Genomic DNA, 22,247 nt, shown 5'->3' on the forward strand with positions numbered 1-22,247 from the left:
TTGCTATTAAAAACTTTTGTAACAACCTGTTCACTTTCATCAACCTCCGTAGAAGGCCCCCGAAACTAATAGGACCAAGCATCTTCATTAAATTTCATATTTCGACTCGCTAATATCCTTCATTGTGACAAAACACAGATCTTGCAAGCCTTGGAAGACTCATTCTATCCCACAAAGACACCATTGTGGTTGGAGGGTTCAAACTTAGTCCCTTTCTCCTTCGGCATGCAAATGTAAACAAGACTCCCAAAGACCCAAAAATGAGAAACATCAGGTTTCTCTCCTATGAAATTTTCCTCTAGAGTCTTGTCCTTTACCTATGTAATATTTACACAATACAGTTAACACCTCTACCCAAAGAAACATGGATTAACAAGGTCATGGGTCATGGCCTTTGTTGTCTCTATCATGGACCTATTCTTGCTCTTTGCAACTCCATCCTATTGAGGGTTTTAAGCGTAATGTCTCCTTTCTAAGATAGGATTTTATAATAAATGATAATAAAATTAAAATTACAATTTATTAGAATAGATAAAGATAATATAAAGAAAGAATGGAGCATAGAAATTAAGGAAGGATTAATGGAAGAAGAAAGGAATAGGAAGAGAATAAGGAAGTGACTTCTTCAAAAGGCAAAAATTATGAAGGGTTCTGCTCTTTCAAAAAGGTGATAATTGTGAAAGGTTGTGACTCTTACAAAGGGTTGAAGAGTTGTACTCTTTCAAAGAGTGATAATTGTGAAAGGTTGTGGCTCTCTCAAAGGGCAGAAATGATGAAGGGTTGTGATCCTTTCAAAGGGTGGTAATTGTGAAAGGTTGTGATTCTTTGAAGGGGCAGAAATGATTGAAGGGTTGTGACTCTTTCAAAGGGCGGGCAAGTGTGAAAGATTATGACCATTGCAAATGGCAGACATGATGAAGAGGTGTGACTCTCCCTCACATTGGAAGATATGAAGGGGAGAAGGTTTCGTTTGAGGAGGACATCCAAGGGAGATGAATTTTGGGAATCATTTATTATTCTCAAAGGCAACAATGAAAAAAGGTGATTCAATTCTTATGAAAGGTGGTGAGCCTTTCACCAATAAAGTATAGAGGAGAATTCATTCCGTACATTGAAGGATCACTATCAATCAAATATAACAAAACAAATCTTTCATTCATCCATCAATCATTAATCCCTCAAAAAATCAAGCAAATAATCAATCAGCAAGATCAAGCAAACAATCATCAAACCCACATCAATCATCACTTCATTTTGGGATCAAGAAAACAAACAATTCAGCAATCAAGAATCACTCTATCAAATCAATATTCATTCAATCATCATCCAGCAATATATCAAACTAACATGCATTACATCATCACTCATCGATCAGATCACATAGTTTTAAATATAAATTGCATTCAGAAATAAAGCAGCCAATTATATTTAGCAGAATAATTGGTATGCAATATTGATTAAGTCTATTATTTAATCTGAAATCTCTTATATGAATCATTGATTTATTTATTTGATTAACTTGACAATCCAACAAGGAATTAGAACTAATAATCATTCATCAGATTTAATAGAGCGATCTTATTAGAAGCGGGCAATGAAACACAATAGGTATGCAGGAGTATGGGTCCTATCTATTAAGTGGACGACCATTGAGTTGGTTACTTGTGGGCACCCATTGAGTTGGTTGCTTGTGGGCCCCAGTTGAGTTGGTTGCTTATGGGCCAAGGGGTAGGATTGAGTTGGTTGCTTGTTCAACAATCTTGGGCTTAATAGTGGAGGATAATCTCCTGGCATCCTATGGTGTTTTCCCCTCAAGTTTCTAATATGATTGAAGCTATAGTGTGCATGTTTACAATAGAAATCTTCATTATCACTTTGTTTAATGATTAATTGATTATTCTCCTAAATTCAATTGCTATTGTGTAATTTAGTGAAAGAATACTCTTGTAAATAAGTTGTATTTTTGGATTTGTGATTCTTTTGGCAAAATCAGGTATATCCCAAAAGGGGACATTACATTAAGGCAGAGTTAGCTCCCTCTTGATTCCTACATCTTTACAGAAGGAAGTCCTTAGAGATAGATCAGACCTCAGAACCTTAATTTTCCTACCCATTAATTTTCCACAAGAGCTTTGAACTCTTGAATTTTTTTAAATACCTCATCTTTTCTCTTCATGAAGCAAATCCTAGTTTTCCACAAAGAATCATCAATGAGTGAAACATAGTAAATTTTTCTTGACAATGAAGTTATCGACATAGTTCCACATACATCTAAATGCATCAGATCAAGTATCCCTTTTGATCTTTGCTCACTGCTAAGAAATGTAGTCTTGGCATGCTCGTCAAGTGCACAACCCTTGCACACTCTAGTATTCTCTATCTTTTAGTTCAACAATCTCTAAACAATATCTCTCAGAGAGGAGGAGATATCCATAGTGCAAGTATCAAGACTTTAATTTGATTTGCTTAGGTGAAAGACCCACTCTAAGAGATTTTTTTCATTTCTAGTGCTCCTACTTGTTCATGTGTCTCCTACAATGTCTGAGTAAGCCATATAGGATTCGTAACTGTTTTAGATAGCACTAAGGTATTTATTGTGGAATTTGACTTGGCTATTCTGCAATACTGCTATATTTTTCTGATAAAAACTAGACAACAACCTGTTCACTTCATTAACCTCCATTGAAGTCTCCTGAAACAAAGAGGACCAAGCATTTTCATTAAATTTCACATCTTGACTCACCAATATCCTTCATTGCAACGAAACATAGATCTTGCAAGCCTTGGATGACTCATTGTATCCCACAAAGACACCATTGTGGTTGAAGGGTTCAAACTTGGGCTTTTTCTCCTTCAGCATGCAAATGTAAACAAGACTCCCACAGACCCAAAAATAAGAAACATCAGGTTCCTCTCCTACGAAATTTTCCTCTAGAGTTTTGTCCTTTACCTATTTAATATGTACACAATACAGTTACCCAAAGAAACATGGGTTAACTAGGAGATGGATTATGGCCTTTGTTGTCCCTGTTGTGGACCTATTATTCCTCTCCGCAACCCCATTCTATTGAGGGTTGTAAAAAAGAGTTAGCTCTCTCTTGATTCCTACATCTTTATGAAAGGCATCAAAATCCTTAGCGAGCCTCATAACCTTAATTCCTGCCTATTGATTTTCCACGAGAGCTTTAAACTCTTGAAATTTTTTCAATACCTCGTCTTTGTTGTTCATGAAGTAAATCCTAATTTACCCCAAAAAATCATTAATGAGTGAAACATAGTAAAATTTTGTTGCCAATGAAGTTATCGACATTCCACATATATCTAAATTCATCAAATCAAGAATACTTTTTGATCTTTGCTCACTGCTAAGCAAAGTAGTCTCGGTATGCTTGTCAACTAGATAACCCTTGCACACCCTAGAACTCTCTATCTTTTAGTTCAACAATTTCTACACCATATCCCTCAAGAGAGATGGAGATCCATAGTTCAAGTATAAAGACTTCCTATTTGATTGGGTTAGCAATCAACCTATAAATACTACCCTCTAGATTACCTCTCACCAATACTTGACCAAATTCCTAGTAGTGATTTCTAATGATAACTTATTGACCATCAAACATGACCACACAAATAAGATATGTCATGGTAGAAACTAAAAGTAGGTCCTTTGTTAATCCAAGAACATATAAGACATTATTGAATTCAATAACATCATCTAAAGGCATGTGGAACAAAACAAATCCAGTCTTTTTTACAGAACATGTAGCATGATCACCAAGTTCAAACTATATATGTAATGTCCCCACATGGGGTTTCCATTACTTTAGACCTGGGATAACAAACCCAACATTGAGCTGAGGATTCTAAGTTCTAACAGATAATTTTATCAAATCCAAAGACAATTTATCACAATATTTAACTTAAAATTCTAGGAACAATTGAAGTAATAGAACTTATCTTGATTGTTTTATTTGGTTTGTCAATAGACTTATGCTGTTCAAAAATCTGTCATAAATTTGACACTATCTGCTATAAAGTTCCTTACTACAAACCGGCTATAAGATTCCTTAGGTCTGAAATAAGCTGAGCATAAATCTGTTTGTAGTTACAGATGATCTGGAACATTGATTTATCTTTCCATTAACAACAGCAACCACATTACTCTGGCACAGGAATCGATATAGTATATAATCTCTGTTCACTTGATGTGTATTCAAACTGATGAAATCTAGACTTGTGATCCTTACTTATGCTACCGACGAATAATTATTTGATTGTAGTTATCTTAACGTGAGTCGACCATATGTTAATTAATTCGCTGCTTTAATCATGATCGCTGATATAGACGTCAATTATGTACCTTTGCCAGTGATTATACTTCCTTAATATGGCACCTCTCCATAGCAAATCGTGTTAGTTTAGTCAATATTTCAATTCCCTTGCTTAAGTACACATCATTACCATCCAGCTCATTGTCTGCTCCTTAACTCGATATAACTTAATATGTCTGTAACATTTGTTTGCAGTGTTAATATAAATCCGCTATCAATGTGAGGAGGTGTTTAGCGGCTATTTTCCTATTTAATTTCTCCGCTATTATTCATAAAGCGATGATTCCCCCAAGGGTGAATGCTCACGTCAAAGACTCAACAAGGGGAAGTATATATCCTCATTTCCTGTATGTCCCCCTTTTTTTTCCTCCTTACCATTTCTTGTATTTTGCGAATCGAAGGGGTGGCATCCTCTCATATTCGATGAGACACAACTCCCCATCATTCTTCCCCATAACAAATCAATGTTTATTATATCTTTCTTAATCATTATTTTAATCGATCTTCAAATGATGCTGGTTAAGTGTCGGTTTGCCTCATTGCCTGAGTCGACATTGTTAATCAGTACCAACAATAATATCCTCACCATCCGTAGCTTGTATATGTTACGGCATCCTTAAGTACGATAGCCTCCATTAGATTATATATCTTATTTATCGCCTCTGTGATGACCAAACCCAATTTACTATCGATGATAATTATGTTATCATCGCATTCCAGTATGCATACCCGATGACCATCGTGTGGATAGGAAATGATGGAAAATGATAATTAGTTTCTAATGATTAAGCATCTGACTAACACAGATGGGTTGTATTCTTTAATTGTCATCTGATGATTAGTTTTACATCAATAAACTATTTGTTTTCAGGTATCGATTTCCTCATATTGCTGTACACATACTTGAACCGATCATTGAGGTTCTTCTCAAACTGACATCTGTTCGCTGCAATAGATAGTGTTGGCCTGTCATCTCTTTTTATTTGCCTTTTAGTAAATTGTGTGTTACCCTTCATTGCCTATCTGATTAGTAAATATATTGAAGTCTTACTACTATCTCCAATGAAGCGATGTGTAAGGTTGAACCATTGTTTAAGTCTTACAGATTTATAATCACATATAAAGATAATACAAGGAGCTTTCTTTTATTTGTTTGGCTCTAGAGATTTAGCATTGGGATGGGGACATCACAATATACTTAGCTCTTATTCTTGAAATCTTGCTAAAACCTTATTGCAAGTTGTGTCCTAATGATCCATTGTCCACATACCACCCTACACCAAAAAAGGTGCAAGCAGATAAGCATGACACCATAGAGAAGGTTCTCTCAAGCCTAAATAAAAGCTCATTCACTACTAAAGCTTCTACACTTTCTGCAGATTTCTTTTGTTGCTATTGCTTGCCTTCCCCTTTTCTTCTTATGACACTAAGAATTAGAGTGGCCATTCTTGTGGCATTTGAAACATTTGACATGGATCAAGTCATTCCCCTAGGGAGAAGAATTTGAGTCTTCCTTTCCTTGCTAATCCTTCTATAGTCCTTTCTTGCTACCTTTCCTCATATTCTCGATGAAGGCTTCATTTTGACTAAAGTAGATTCAAGTTTAGTTTTTTCCTAAATGAGATCATACTAAAGCTTCTCACAAGTGGGAAATTTCTCATAAGCACAAACACCATAAATGCCACAAATCCTAGGATGAAGAGAAGCCATTTAAAGCTATGGGCAACAACTCTTCATCGTTGACCTTCACCCCTATCATAGCTTGTTGATCACATATGATCATCATTAGGTAGATGGCTACAATAAATAAGTCACTCATATGTGTGGCACTAAGATTGTTCTTCAACATTTTAAGAGCAATATTCACACTCTGCTATATAGTGATCAAGGCATCATACATCTTCATTCTCCTCTTCTCTACAATGTAAGGAATCAAATGATCCTCACTAAATCTATCATGATTTTCTCTACCTTGGCCATCTTCTTGTGTTCAATCAACTAAACAAGATCAACAAGAGGTGAAACCTTGGTATCCACATAGACCCAAAGATCAACTTCTTCCAATTGCATCTGCAATCTACACTTCAAAGGAATAAAGTTGGAGGCACCCTCTAGGCAATCATATTCTCTAAAACGGAGACTAATCATGTTTGCAGCTGCTAGAACAGATTGAAAGTAAACAAATCAGATCAGCAATCAATAATGGGTGTAGATCAACACTCCAATCACTTGGGTATCTGTTGTGACGTATTCACACATCGCCCCATTGCAAATGGGGACCCCTACTTTTTTCGCTTTGTGGGGTTTTGCTTTCTAGGTTTTAGAGTTTTGTTTGTTAGCCTTTGCTTTTCGAGTGTCGCCAGGGGGATCACCTGGATAGCAAGCTCTGCTTGAGCTAGGTTGAGTCTTTGGGGCCCCAGAATTAGGGTTTCTTTAAAAGTCTTCCTTAGGGCCTGGTTTTGCTCTTGTTGCTATTTGTGTCTTGCTTGGTGAGTGAGTATCGTTCTTGAAGGTCCGAGCTAGGTCAAGTTGGTGAGTGATGAAGTCTGGAATGTCATCCTGATCTTCAAATGCCCTGAAATTTGGCTGTCTGGAATGTCCTGATCCTGAAATTTAGCTAAGTCTGGAATGTCCTGATCCCGAAATTTGACTAAGTCTGGAAAACTGAAGAATCCTCCAAAAACTAGATTTTGCAATATAACTCCTGGAGGTCCGAAACCACTCTCAAACATCCTGACAGTATATATGGAATATAACTTAAAGTATAAGAATCTTTCTTCTTTCTTATACTTAAATGTTATATTCCATAAAATGATCCTGACAGAGAGACCAAAATGTCAAATTTCGCTCCTGACCCTTCCAAAGGGTCCAGAGCGAAATTCTCCATAAGACATTCTACTTTGACCAAAACCTAGAACTAACGCATTCCTAGGCTTTAATGAAGGTAAAAACGCTTGTTTGAACGAGGAAATGTGAAAATGAAGTCAAGATTTGAGCCCAAGGATGATTTTCGCTCCTGACCCTTCCAAAGGGTCCAGAGCGAAATTCATTTTTCTCCACTTTGCTCTTTGACATGACCAAGTTTGTTGACTTCTGGGGCGTGATGGGAAGGTTTTGATGCACATTTGTTTTTGAGAGGAGATTTGAGGTGACAAAATGATGGAAATTAGCCTAAAGTAGGAATTTCGCTCCTGACCCTTTCAAAGGGTCCAGAGTGAAATTCTTGAAAACCTCATTTTCTCCCTTGTTTAGACCAACATTCTAGTTTTGAGGTGATGGGATGTGAAAATGTGAAAGATTTTGGCCAAGATTAGGAATTTCACTCCTAACCCTTCCAAAGGGTCCAGAGCGAAATTCTTGAAAACACTCATTCTTCCTTTAGCCAGAGTCAAGACCAAGGTGGAAATGAAAGGAGAGGGATCTATGTTTGCTTCCCACAGAGGATGAGAGTTGGAAAAGTCAAGGATCAAACCCAAAACATGATTTTCACTCCTGACCCTTCCAAAGGGTCCAGAGCAAAAATCTTTGTAGCTCTTATTTTCTTCCTTATTTTGGCTAAGCTTTGGCATGATGGAGAAAGAATTAGTATGTTCTTGCCTTGAGAGGGAGCTGGATGCTTTGGATAATCAAGATTTTGCCTAAGAGATGAATTTCGCTCCTAACCCTTCCAAAGGGTCCAGAGCGAAATTCACTATAATCCTCATTTGCTACCTTGAATGGGCTTAAAACCTGGTTCCTCAAGTGGAAAATGATCTATGTTTGCCTCCCAAACAAGATTGAAGTTGGAAAAATGAGCAATCAAAGCCTAAATCATGATTTTCGCTCCTGACCCTTCCAAAGGGTCCAGAGCGAAAATCCTCCTAGACCTCATTCCCTTCCTTGTTTGACCAAATTCTGACATCCAAGGCATGATGAAAGGAAGATTGGACATGTTTTTTGCCTTTGAGAATGTTTTAAGTGTCGAAGAGTGAGGATTTTGAGCCAAATAGTGAATTTCGCTCCTGACCCTTCCAGAGGGTCCAGAGCGAAATTCCTAAAATCACTTGTTTTCCTTGCAAAGTCAAGTTAAACTTGGGTTTTTTTATAGTTTGCATGAGTGTGAGGATTGGTGTCTTGCCCTTTTGAAGTTGGTTGAGGTTGAAAGATGGAGGAATAAGCTCAAAACAAGATTTTCGCTCCTAACCCTTCCAAAGGGTCCAAAGCGAAATTCTAAAATCCACCTATTCCTTTCACATTTGTGCCAAGCCAAGCCTAGACAAAGATGATAGAAGCCCTTGAGATTGCCCTTGAATGGATTTTTGTCTCCAAAAATGATGATTTTGGGCTAGAGGAAGAATTTCGCTCCTGACCCTTCCAGAGGGTCCAGAGCGAAATTCATTATAGGTCCTGTCCCTGGCCATGATTTCTAGCGAAATTCTCTTTTCTAGTCATTTTGAGGTCAAAACTTTGGTTCCTATGGCGTATATGGAAGTGGAGTGATGTATTTTTGCTTGGCAATGTAGATTGGAGTTCAAGAAATGAAATTTCAAGCCTAGAAAGGGAAAATCGCTCTTGACCCTTCCAAAGGGTCCATAGCGAAATTGTGCAAAACCTATCTTTTCCCTCAAATTTATGCCAAGTCTAGTGTGGGTCAAGATTAGAGGTGTCCTTAGGCATGTCCTTGAATTGCCATTAATTATCAAGTTTGAAGGAATTGAGCCAAATGATGAAAATCGCTCTTGACCCTTCCAAAGGGTCCAGGGCGAAAATTCTTCAATCACCTATTTTTCCTTGCAAAATCAAGTCAAACTTGGGTTGGATGAGAGAGGAGAAGTGTTTTCTTGCCTTGTGAGGTGGATTCAAGTTGAAATGATGGAGGAATGAGCTCAAAACAAGATTTTCGCTCCTGACCCTTCCAAAGGGTCCAAAGCTAAAATCTTAAAACACATCCTATCTTCAAGAGTTTGTGCCAAGTCAGGCCTAGATCAAGTGAGGGATGCCACTAAGATTGCCCTTGAATAGTTTGTTGCCTTCAAATATACTAATTTTAAGCTTAAAAGAGAATTTCGCTCCTGACGCTTCCAAAGGGTCCAGAGCGAAATTCTTCCAACCATCCTTTTATCCAAATTTTGGATGAAGCCAGGCCTAGGCTAGGGTGAGAGAAGCCATTTGGAATGCCTTGGAAAGTTTTTTAATCATTAAAAGTGCAAATTTTGGGCTAGAGAAAGAAATTCGCTCCTGACCCTTCCAAAGGGTCCAGAGCGAAATTCTGGATAGGTCCTGTCCCTGGCTAGGTTTTTGAACGAATTTGACCTTTTAGGCCTTGTGAAGATCAAACCAATGTTGCCAAGCTGGGAAATGGATTCAATGTGAGGGAGTCTAGATGAAATGAAGTGAAGAAAGTCAAATTGGGTGTGAATAGGCAAGCAAAAAGTGAATTTTGCTCCTGACCCTTCCAAAGGGTCCAAAGCGAAATTCATCAAAATCACTATTTCCCCATTGTGTCAAGACAAGATTTTGATTCCTATGGCATGATTGAGGCTGGAGTGAGATATTCTTGCCTTGTAGGGTGAATTGAGGTAAAGGAAGTGCAAAATAAAGCCTAAAGAAGGAATTTCGCTCCTGACCCTTCCAAAGAGTCCAGAGGGAAATTCCCATTATCACCTAATTTACCCATGTGAGAGGCTAAAAGGATGGATCCCTGGACTTTGTTGAACGGAAACTAGCATATGCTCACCCTCCGAAGAATTTTGAAGTGAAAATCAAGAAAATCGCTCCTGACCCTTCCAAAGGGTTTAGGGCGAAATCCTTGAGGAAGCCTATTTTTCACCTTGTTTGGGCCAGGCAAAGATTTGGTTGTGAGGTAATGTTGAAAAGAGGTCTAAATTGGCCAGGAATGCAAATTTCGCTCCTGACCCTTCCAGAGGGTCCAAGGCGAAATTCTTATAGGGCCTGTCCCTGGGGAGAATCTTGAGCAAGCTTCATTTTAATATCTTTTGTTGATGATTTAAGGTAGAAAATGCTATGTTGAAATAAATTTGTTGTATGACCTTAATCATCTTTTGGTTTGTTTTGCAGATGAAAGAAGACCAGGCCAGGGCAAGGACGACCTCTTCCAGTCCAGCATCATCAGGGACGACCTTCTCCAGTCCAACATCATCAAGGACGACATCTTCTAATCCAACATTTTAAGGAAAGGTACACCATCCATCTTGCACATCAAAGACAAAGGAGGTTAAAGCAAGGGTCCGTTGAAGAAGCCAATAGTTTCAGAAGAGTTAATTAAAGTTTGCTTCTCAGCATCATCAAATTGAACATCTACCAAGTTACAAGTGCCAGACAAGGTGGCATCCCAGTCATCACTCCTCCAGTTGGATTGGTCCGCCTCAGCATGTCCAAATTCAATGTACCTGATTCATCAAAGATGACAAAAACTTCGATGTACCTACCCCGGTTATCCATTGGTCGAATATTCCAGAGAAGACATGTGTCCAAATAATGCAATTATTTCATTGGCTAGATTTGAGTTTGTTGTAACAAACCCTAATTAGGGTTTTTTTTGTAAAATCTTGGCCATTGATCTCAAATTGATCTGAGCCATTGAATTGTATTGAGAGCGCTATATAAGCCCTGGCTCCTCATTTGTAAAGGTTAATAGTTAGTCAATAGATAATAGTTAGTTCATAAAGGTTAGAATAGCTAATGATTAATAGCAAATAGAATAGTAGTTAGAGTAGAATAGAAAGAGAAGGCCTAGATTGTTGCCAAGATGTTGTTGTAAAAGACTTGTAAGCTTCATTGAAGAAATGGTGAAATCTATGGGTCGATTCAACAATTTGCATGGTCTCTATACTTCTCAAATTTGATTTCATCTTATTAGATGAGTGGAAGAAATGTGTTTGATTGATGATGAAATTTGTATATCCATACTACTAGCAGTTTGTTGATTGCAGACTTGCCTTGTGTAGTCAACTGGAATCATTCAACTTAAGCTTAACTTCAATTGTCGCTTCTTCACTGATATGCATCAACCTGATGGTGTCCATGCCTGTAGCGATGATCTGAACATCATAAAGCTTTCCTCCGAAGATCACACTAATCTTGTGGAGATGGTCCTGGGATGTCAAAACAAGATTTAGTTAGAATTTCATCAAAGGTCATTCATTGCTCTTACATTCTTAGTGTCGAAATTAGATCATTCCCTCGCCTTCATCCTTTTTTTCCTTTTTTTCAAAAATCTAGGCTAGTGAAATCCTGTGTTCCAGTAGCATTTAAAGCAAATCAGATGTTTATATCATCGAGTGTAAGTCTCCTTGTGATTCCAGCAAAATCACATCGTACCACAGAGAGCTTATCCAGGAGTAGAGATCCTACATAACAGAACCTTGGAGTTACTTCGACTGATCCTTCGACTGATCCTTCGACTGGATCTTCAGCAATCGGGAACTTTGTTCAAGAGAGGATAAGGTACCTTTAGGTATTTTATTCTGTGTTTGGTCATGTACAAAAGACACGTCAACAATATCATACCCTACGGTTCCAGATTAATTCAATCATTGATGTAAGGGCAATGAAATATTCTGGCAACTCCCTCTTACAAGTGCAGCACATTCCATTCACAAACCTAGAAGATTTCAGTTATTGTTCTCTCATGCGATATTAAAATTCAAACCATGCTAAGTAGATTCTACACTAAGAAAAATAGACCTAACTGCAAACTAAAACTTAATCAAAACAACTCACCTAAGTACAATAGCCTTCAAACACACACTGCTGAAAATAGGAGCACTTCAACTGTCACTTATTAAATAGAAACCGAAGTACCCTCAAACATTTTTCTCCTTCAAAAAAACTAAATTAGAAAGCTTAATAAATAGAAGATAAAGCGCTTTATTATAGACAATAAAAAACAACTTAGTCTTCATGAATTTTTTTGAATCTCTCTAATATACAAAAAGCTGGAAAAGCTAGAAGAAATCAGTGCTCAACTTAAAATACAAAAAAAATTAATGATGTTTTCTTCCACCCAACCGCAGGAGAACAGCAGCTAAGCAACACATTTAAAAATCTAACAAAGAGTACCATATGGAGTTCATCTGCATATTATCAAACAAAGGTTGGGCAGGGCAGCGACACAAGAAATGTAAAACTATTGGTTACCTATTTGGATCCTTCCTTTTGATAATTTAGATGAAAAGATTTTGCCAATATCTCATATTGCAAGTTGAGCTGTGTGAACAAAGGAAAGCTTTAGAGGAAGCAAATCAAGTAGCATAGACTTGTGAAAAATTTACACAAAGAGATTAGAGGAACAATGGCGATAGTTACAAGAGCAATTAGCTCAAAAACCCAACTCATTGAAGCTGGAATAGCAAATCCGGCAGTCACAGAGGAAGACATAGTACAACTCAAAACCAAAGTGGCCCATGATCAGGTATAAAAGAAACTATTTGAAGTTGTTCACAAGGTCAAAACCTCCAATCAGGAGGCAGTCATTGGACATTTGAAACATCAGAGTGAAGGAGTTTACAAGTTTCAGAATGCAATCCAGAAAACTCCAACTATAACTTTATCCATTTCAGCAGTGCTGAAGTACCACCGAGGATGTCTTCTTCCCATAATGTGCAGTGATACAATTCATTTTGTTTTCTTGTTTCTGGCTAGAATCTAACTTTTATTTTGACAGGGACAACATCATTCTCTAAAACTGTAATTTTTACGTTTTATTGTTTGGGTTGCAGCCATATATGTGTTAATTAATAATTACTTGTTGGCTTGTGGGTAGTTGCTAGAAACCAACTGTGGTGCTCTTATTGGCAACTATAGAACACTTTTCTATATGCCTCTCACTATCAAGTAAGGTCCATAGATTATAGACTATTCCAGAACCAGGAATATTGAGGTCCATTAAAAGTTTATTTGACTATGCTTTGTGAACGTGTGGCTCAATTACAATACCACCAAAATAAGTACCAAGTTGCAGATATCTTCAAAACAGTTTTGACAAAAAAAAACTTGTTAAATTCAAAAATTGATGGAAGATGTTGATGTTATGACATTTTCCTATGTCAATGTCTCCTGGTCAATATTAAGAGGGGATGTTAGCATTATAATAGTTCAACGTGGCAGCCTTATTGTTATATAATTTAGAAGGTTTACTATATCAGCATCCTTATTTAAACAGGGCTTACCCCAATTATCATATATCTAAATGGGTCGTTACTCCAAATAGGCCTAAGCGATGTCCCATTATTGAGGCATCATAATTTGGTTGCGCTCTAATTATAGGTGGATTGGCAGGCTCTGATTCATTCCAAAGCTTGGTAATGAGATTGAAACCCAGGGGTACAAAATCTGAACAATGAATAAGATAAATGGAAAGAAATCCTCCTGTGGGCTTCCACGAATGGGTATCCTGGGCCAAATTGGTGTCTGACTTGGGCATTACCTAAAAAAGAAACCTTTGCCTTTTATTTGCCACTCACGAGTATTTTGAGTATCTAGGTGCATTCAGTACTCACCTTAAACTCTATGTGCATTTATGTCATTCTGTTAATGCCGTGTAGTAATTGCTTTCAATCTTAACACAACTAAATACTCTAATAAGTAGGCTTCACATTGGCATGAACTCTACATTTTTCTTAAAAGTATACTCCATGATTTGTTGAATATTTGTGGTACTTACCACCCCACAATGTCAAGAAGCTCTTTCTGCTTCAGTGCTATTGCATCCCTATCCTTTGCTTCCACAATTTTTTTTAAGTCTTGTAACCCAAGGTTAAGTTTATCGACCAACTCTTTTCCCATTTCTTTCTTTGACTCCGCAATATCATCCAGAATTTCTGTATTATATTTGTTAAGTACCAAAGTGGCTTGCTCTGTGTTCTGTATAAAACATACAGGAAGATTCAACCCCCTCATTAGAAAATTGAAAAGCTAAACAATAGACTAAAAAGAATGTTCTTTTAGCATTTACTTTTATTTTTCTAACTCACCTTCCCTGCTGATTTCAGTGCCTTCATGCCTGGAATTTTGAGATTTTCCTTGATATTCTCAAGATTCTTTTGTATATCCCTAATAGGTTTGTTGTCGATTGGTAGAGCATATCTCAACAAAGCATCTGGATCCTTGACTGGAGGTCCTGACATCAACAAGGAAACATCTGGTACTGCAGATCCAGACTGAACTGCATAGATGGGCTCAAGGCAAAGCTGTGTCATAAAAGTTCCAACCAATGCCAGACATAAGGCCAACTTCCCAAATTCCTTGAAGAAAGAATGTCCTTTGTCCTGAATGAAGAATAGGAATTGTTATTTCCAATATCCCTCTATGTTTTTCTTTATTTTAGTACTGAACATTGATCTTAAGACAAATTCCAGATATTAATGCATTCAGAAATACTCACTCTATGCAGATATTCTGTCATTTCCTATATTCAGACTTACAACTAAATTTATGATTTTAAAGCTAGCTTACAAAGGCTTATGACTGAGTATACATTTATATTATTCATGGAGCATACATAGTTTGACCGGTATTCTCATCCTTATTTACAAATCCAAGTACAGGTTTCCTTTAACTAGAACATTCAAACCTACTTAGTTGCTTGTTTGCCAAACAGCAAGTATACTATTTAAATATCAAATAACTAAATTAATGCTGATTCACAAAGGCCTATATAAACAGATTAAACCATAAGCTAAGCAAGTTAGGGCTGGTTCACCTTGGGATATATCTTCATACATTTAAGGTTTTTTTTTATGGGTTAGCTTAAGCTTAGAAAGAGGAATAGCTCATTAAACATGTACAATCAGCCCATTAAACTGCCTGGTATCCAAGGATCTCCTCCAATGAACTTATCCGACATTGCACATCCTACCAATAACAAACTCTTTTAAGCTACTTTACAAATCACGCACAAACCACTATCACAGAGATTCGGTGATAACTATAAATTAAGTTTTTATTTGCCAATGGCAAGCAACCTTTATTCATACAGACTCAATTTTGAAAACTTGTTGAAACCATGACCTTTTAAGTTTCCCACCCCCATTTCCTAGGATTGCTCGATTTCATCATGTCCTCATAACATCCTAACTACATTATCCCATGAAAGTAATTGTCATTCACCACTTAGACTACAAACCTTTGGGCACTATCGGTGACTTATTGTTGTGGGCTATTAGCTCCTTTTTACATCAGATAACTCTAGAAAACATTGATGAAACAATCTTGGAAAAATGAAATTGCATGTAAAGAAGAACTCCAAAGGAGGAATTCTCTTTTATCACTAGGGCAATGATGTAATAGATGGAATATAAATATATAATCAATCCAAACCATACACTGAATGAAACAAAAAGTATTCACAATAATCAACAATAAGACAACCACCAAACAGAATAAGAACCTGCCATTTATTCATATAAAGAGAGTAGTAAGAGAATTCTTTAGAGATAGACAAACTTCTAACCAGGGAGAATACCATATGCACCAAAATATTTAGTCAGCCAGTGTGCATGTGGATTTGAACATTCTTCTAACACCCACATGTGTTTACCACAGGTACTTAGCACAATAATCAAAACGCTCATATACACCTGCCACAAATAATAAAACTTGGTGGAACACAACAGGCCAATGTACTTTACTAACTCATAGTACCAAATATAAAATAAGAAAACATGGCTAATTCATGTTGATCGATATCTACTACTGACAAATCAATGAAGGACATGTCCATGCCGTGTGTTTGGCTTTAAAAGATACAAACAACATCAAACAAGAGGAACAAATCAATGGAGTGCACCCTCATATGCCGTGGAGATGATGTGAAAGAATACAAGTCCTATTTGACAAAGTTCTCTGTATGTGTAGAGTGAAATTATTTTCATTCAATTATTAAAAAAGCCTGACAATTCTTTATCCCAGTTTGCTGTGGTGTTCTCACGCGACGAGTGTTCCCTGTATTTTTCTTACACTTCCTAATAAGTATTATTTACTCTTTCATCTAAGCAAAAACGTCTGTACCTGAAAAAATGAATCAAATTAAGAGACATAAAAGACTAGAATAAGCATACCTGAGTCTCTCCTGGAGAACCCTGAGCACACCTAACCTGAATGCCATGTCTCCCACCTCTGAAAATGTAGCTATTACAATGAATGTCAATCAATCTAGATAATAATTTCATTTTCACATGGCAGAAACCCTTCTGAAGTGACAGATTCCTACAAGAGAGTTTGTGGGTAGCGATTGCACGGGAGGAGGAGAAAATAAATTGGGAATTCGACGAAATCGAACTGCAGCGAAATGTAAAAGATTGATGTCTCATAGTAGACGCTACGGAAACCATTATGCTGGACAGTAGACTCCTTCAATGAAGATTATAAGTACTCAGTATATCCAACTCAGTCTATCGTACGGGATTGAAGCTAAAACAGAAAACCTAGCATTGATGGCATAGATAAGTAAACCATGTTGAGGCTACGGTTTTTCTGCAGGTCCACAAGAATCACAAGCAAGCTGTACGCAAGAGTAATGGACCCTGATAATGAAACTTGCTTAGTGAGATAAAAAACCAGGGGAAAAAATTCACTGAAACCAAGTTTTAAATGTAATTCATGAGAAATGATCAGAGAAATCAATTAAATTGAACCATGTGGGACCTGTTTGACAGGTAATTCATGAGGCATGGTCAAGTAAATGAATTCAGCTAAGCTCATTGAACAAGTAAATCAAATGACACCTGCATCCAAGTTAACTTAGTTATTTCGTTAGCACTGTGGCCTTGCAGTATGGTATTCATGGGAGGAAGGCAGAAATCCACGTCACGGATTGGAGGAAAGCAGAGCCTTTTGCTCCTGCCGTGGATAAGCTTAGGGGTTTTTTTAATGGGTCTAGGGCTGTAAAAAAAGGTTTCTAGTGCCTTCAAATTACTCTAAACAAGCGTCCTTTCCCAATTATGATTTTGTTACCCTAAACTAACCGTCAAAAAACTGGCACTTTCCAGATGTCGACGAAAAACATCTTTGCTGGTTTCGATTTTTCCTACCAGATCTCAAAGCATTTATTTAAGGTATTTCAAGGAGAGGTCTATGATAGAAAGAAGGTTAGGAAATTAAATACCTAGTTTGCCTAAATTTGATACATACATTCTAAAAATATTATATAAACTAGCAATTGCATCTTGGTGTGCAATGTATACGCGGAACAATCAAATTTTGGAAAAAAATCTGAAAGGGTAGATTGAAATCAAGTAATTGGATAGAAGGAACAAAATCTCATTATTTTTTAATTTGGTTTAGCAAAGATATTTACAAAGTGGAGAATTTAATTAAAAACATTGTCGAATTGAACATTTGCTTTAAATTAGTTGGAACCAGCTCAAATTCTCGTTATTTACTAATTTGCTTTAGCAAAGATATTTACAAAGTGGAGAATTTAATTAAAAACATTGTGGAATTGAACATTTGGTTTAAATTAGTTGGAACCAGCTCAAATTCTCGTTATTTACTAATTTGCTTTAGCAAAGATATTTACAAAGTGGAGAATTTAATAAAAAACATTGTGGAATTGAACATTTGGTTTAAATTAGTTGGAACCAGCTCAAAATCAAATTATTTACTAATTTGTTTTACCAAAGATATTTACAAAGTGGAGAATTTAATTAAAAACATTGTGTAATTGAACATTTAGTTTAAATTAGTTGGAACCTATACAAAAAATGCACTTAACGTTGAAAGAGGATTTGCAAAAAAACATTTGCATAACTTCTTCATTTATAGGTTCCCTATAATAGGTTACATAGTTCCACAGTTGATATCATACTTTATAGAAACAGTTTTTGAAAACACCTGAAATTTGTCAAAGAGAATAGTGTAATTGAATCATACTATATAGAAGAAAACTATGCAAAAGAAAAATTGTCAAATTGAATTTGTGTAACTTGATTGAGTTTAATAATTTACCTTTTAGAGATCAAAATTAGAAGCATTGTTTTGAACATGTCTTGGATAATATAAGAAAATTACTAAGAATAAAAGGAACAAACCTCAAATGGATCTTACAGTAAATTGTGCATCTGATAATATTTTCAACTGTGCCTCCTCTTCTTTGCGTCAAGTGACATGTGGACTTTGTTGCATTCGTGCATACCTTTCAAATGTGAAGGCAGGGTGAATGCGAAGGCTTGTAAGATCACGAACTCTTGAAATAGTTGTGAATGTCATCCCTTGCCGGTCAATGTTGCCAATGTCAATTGTTGCTCTTTGAAGTGTGAGTCCTTGTGATTTGTGTATTGTTAAGGCCCATACCATTTTTAGTGGCATCTGTCGTCAAAGACCTCGACTTATTGGTGGTATAGGTATATTTGTTGGGTTATTATGATCCCAAGTTGGGCCTATGTAATTTTGGAATTGAACAACAACAAATAAGGGCAGTTGAGGCAGGTGTTCACCATAATTGTATACAATTTCTCTGACTTGTCCGAGTGCACCATTGACTAGTCATGTTTCCACCCATAGATTTGTAGACAACATAACCTCTTGGCCAATACATAGCAAGATCTTTGATTGTAGTTGTTCATCATCAGGATTTGAGCATGCCAATCCCTTCATTTGTTCTGCAGTAGATAGGGCAATACGTTTTGCTAAAGACAACAACATGCGTTTATTATGCAATGACACCATTTCATTTGTTGCAAAAAGATGTTTGGATGGTAAGAAAATAGATTGTCTTGCAAAGGTGAGTGATGAACTTGATCGAGACATTAGAAGTTGCCAATCTTCAATTGTAGGTGTTGCATTTCGTAAATTTGAGAGGAGTTCATGAAAAGCAATTTGTGCAGGTTGCTCTCCAATTTGTCAGAATATTTTATCCAATGTTATAATTATTGTGAAGGTACGCCATAGTGTCCCTCCATAAGAATTTGAAGCATACATTGGAATGTCCTTGACAGGTGGTAGTTGGCCCAAGTCACCAAATAGTATGATTGAGCATCCTCCAAATGGGATTTGGTTATGTGTAGGGAATGCCTCACGCAACCTCATATCAATACATTGTATTAACCTACGACCGATGAAGATCATTTCATCTATTAGAATATAATGAATGAAGTACATGCTTTCTTGGAAGTTTGCAAGTGTTTGTCCTTGGAGGGGAACCATTTCTTTGATTAGAATTCGAAGGGCAAAATGGATTGTTGAAGCTTGTATGTTGAATGCTACAACACCTGTTGGTGCGAGGAGTAGTAGTGGTGATTGTCCCGGTGGTGCCAATCTCATCATTGTAGACTTTATGCTCGCTATCAGGTGAGACTTTCCCGTGCCTGCAATTCCCTGAACAATAATCTTTAGTGGTGGCTTTAAAGTATTGTCCTATAGATGTGTAATAACCAAATCATATGCCATTTGTTGTTGTATAGACAAGTGATATGGGGCTTGTTGATTGTAAACATGGTGGGATTGAAATGTTGTCTGATTGGAGTGTATGAAAGCAGTAGCTACAACTTTTTGTTGTGTGGGTATGTGGTGTTTTCTCCAATCATGGCTCAAGTCAATTTCACGTTGGCCAAGCATATCAAGTTCATCCAGTTGAATAGGAAGTCCTCGGTATAAAGCTGAAAGGGCTTGCCATTCAGTAAGGAAGTCTTGTTGTATTTGTTTAGGCTCGCTTGAAGGAGTGCTAGCATCACTTTCTTCCGTTGTTGTTGAGGTTGTTCGACGTACATGCCATGGATGGTAGTTGTTGGAGAACCTCTCCCATTGTGCTTTAATTTCATCATCTGAAGAGCCAAAATCCATTTGAATGTTGTGGAATGGATGGTATAGTATTAGTTCACTCCAACAAATTGCTTGAAAATATTTGTCCTCCTTTGAAGGTATGGATGTGAATCTAGGGGATACTAGAACTATTACAAGATTGGTTCGCTCTTTCCATTGATCACGTTTTTGAGATGCACTGAATGACCATTTTTTAGTTACATCAATAAGACACATTCTCTCTAGATGTATAGGCCTTTCCATGTAAGTTGCAATATAGCTTGGATAAGTGGTTGTTCCTGTGGGGGAGATTGAAACACGTTGGAAGTTTTTTTGGTTCACATTTAAAGAAACAAATGTTCTGCTTGAGAGGGATAGTGGTAGCTTTAGTAAAAGGTGACAAGTCTCTTGAGCTCCTATATCACGGTCAACAAGGTTCTCTAGAAGCATTTTTCGAAAAGCATTAGGAGCTAGTTTATCAGGCTCAAAGTTAGTTGAAATGCGAGACAACATTTGATGATATGTCTCATATTTGTTTTCAGCTTTAGCTGCATATTTTGCAATATATTTGATCACAGCATCTATTGAGAGAACAGGTTGACAATCGACATTGGCCCTCCATATAGAAAGTATGAATGGGTTGTGAAGATTGAGGCGGTCATCATTGCGAGCAGGGGTGTGTTTCGGTTGACCATTTTCAACATTTGAAAGAGTAGAATTTTCTTGAATGGTCCAAGGGGCTTTGTAACAACATAGAAGAGTTGTGCCCTTTCTTCTGAGGCAAGTTTGGGCAGTACACTTTGTATGTCGTTGAACACAATTGACCAACTCACAATAGTCATTTGAAGCATCACTTGATTGAATCATTGTCGTGTCCATCAAGCAAAGGTCATCAATAATCGATCGATGGAATGTTTGGTTTCTGAGGTCCAGTGCTCATGGATTCCATGCAGAGACATATCTATCAATGTACTATAGTGCATTTTGTATTGATGGAATGTGATTCCACTGCATTTTATCAATTTTTGGTGCTTCTTGTAGCCAAATGAAACCATGGATATGTGCAGAGCCTCTATATTGCCACTCATACCTAAAAAAAAGGTGCTTAGACTAAAAAATAATAAGAGTTAAATTTTAAATTTAAAACTTGGCAGAGTTATACCTGTACCAGTAATCAGTTGCGCCAAGAAGTTTTTCCAAGACCTCGACACGAAATGTTGTGAATCTATGATGCATGTAGAGTGCAGTAAGGTGGGGGTTTTGAACTATATTTTGTAACCTCCACTTTGAAGCCACATACGGATTTGTTGGTGTGGTGGATGGCATGATTGTATGTAAGTCTGGCCATTTTGTATCTACTGCACTAAGTGTGAAAAATAGTGTTGGGCAACCAATCTAAATGACCATATCAATAAGTTCCCTTTTGCGTTGGTTCCAGAATGGTTTCGTACCACGAATTGATGAGCTAAAACGCATAAGTTGATCAGAAAGCTTGTCATCAGGCAAGCCCTTTAATCTTTGATGAAGGGCACTAATTGTTGTAGGTAGTTCATCATGGAGTTGCTTTTGAACAAAAATAGATGATGTGGCTTGACTTCGATGCCGCATAATTATATTCAATATAAAGTACCTAAATCATGGGTGTTGTCCGAACCTGTTATCATGGTGTCGCAGGAGATGGAGAGCATACTCATGTAGCTTAACATCTTTGAGACGTGGTTGTTTGAATGCAGTTGTACCCTTTGGGAACAAAGTGGGGAATGACATCACAAATAATCCTTCAGTGTTGTATTCATTTATGGGAGATGGGGAGATGGGTAGCCATTGGATTATAGGAGGTGGTCTTCCTTTGCCTAGTTGCAGTAAGGAGTGTACTTCTTTGACCTCTCTGCATGACGATGAAAGGTTAGCCACAAATGAAGTAGTTGTTTCCAAATTCTCTTCAAATGGATCATCTTTTGTACTATTTTCTTGCATGAAGCTCATATCAATGGGATCTAGATTTGAAGTTGTTGCATATAGAAGGTTAGATATGTCTGTGGGGTTAAGGGGTAAGGATATTAATGTTGCGACATCTACTTGTACATCTTTGTAGTATGGGTCATATGATATCTTATATTGCAATGCATCATAAACACATCCTCTACTTACATAGAAGTTGTATTGTTGTTGCCTACT

General features: G+C 37.0%; 2 protein-coding genes across 3 annotated transcripts in view; both read right to left on the reverse strand.

The window, feature by feature from the left end:
• LOC131064978 (peptidyl-prolyl cis-trans isomerase CYP38, chloroplastic) overlaps nt 1-17,389 on the reverse strand; it is a 48,026-nt gene extending 30,637 nt beyond the window's left edge. Inside the window, exons 1-4 of one of the 2 annotated variants that reach the window (XM_057999318.2) lie at nt 16,977-17,389; nt 16,391-16,855; nt 14,306-14,599; nt 13,996-14,195 (exon numbers count right to left, since the gene is read on the reverse strand). In XM_057999318.2, the coding sequence (XP_057855301.2) occupies nt 13,996-14,195; nt 14,306-14,599; nt 16,391-16,663 (767 nt within the window). In that variant the 5' untranslated portion in view covers nt 16,664-16,855; nt 16,977-17,389. Of the gene's footprint in view, nt 1-13,995; nt 14,196-14,305; nt 14,600-16,390 lie in introns of both variants that reach the window. The other variant, XM_057999320.2, reaches the window with a different exon arrangement.
• Nucleotides 17,390-19,685: 2,296 nt separating this feature from the next.
• LOC131876544 (uncharacterized) lies at nt 19,686-20,936 on the reverse strand. Its single transcript, XM_059221969.1, has one exon. It carries the CDS (start codon nt 20,934-20,936, stop codon nt 19,686-19,688), a length of 1,251 nt encoding a protein of 416 aa, XP_059077952.1.
• Nucleotides 20,937-22,247: the final 1,311 nt, after the last annotated feature.

This window comes from Cryptomeria japonica, chromosome 6 (assembly GCF_030272615.1).
Source record: "Cryptomeria japonica chromosome 6, Sugi_1.0, whole genome shotgun sequence".
NCBI lineage: Eukaryota > Viridiplantae > Streptophyta > Pinopsida > Cupressales > Cupressaceae > Cryptomeria > Cryptomeria japonica.

What these genes read in the sequence shown, in the direction of transcription:
- LOC131876544 (XM_059221969.1), bottom strand. Translation starts at nt 20,936, where the DNA reads ATGATTCAATCAAGTGATGCTTCAAATGACTATTGTGAGTTGGTCAAT.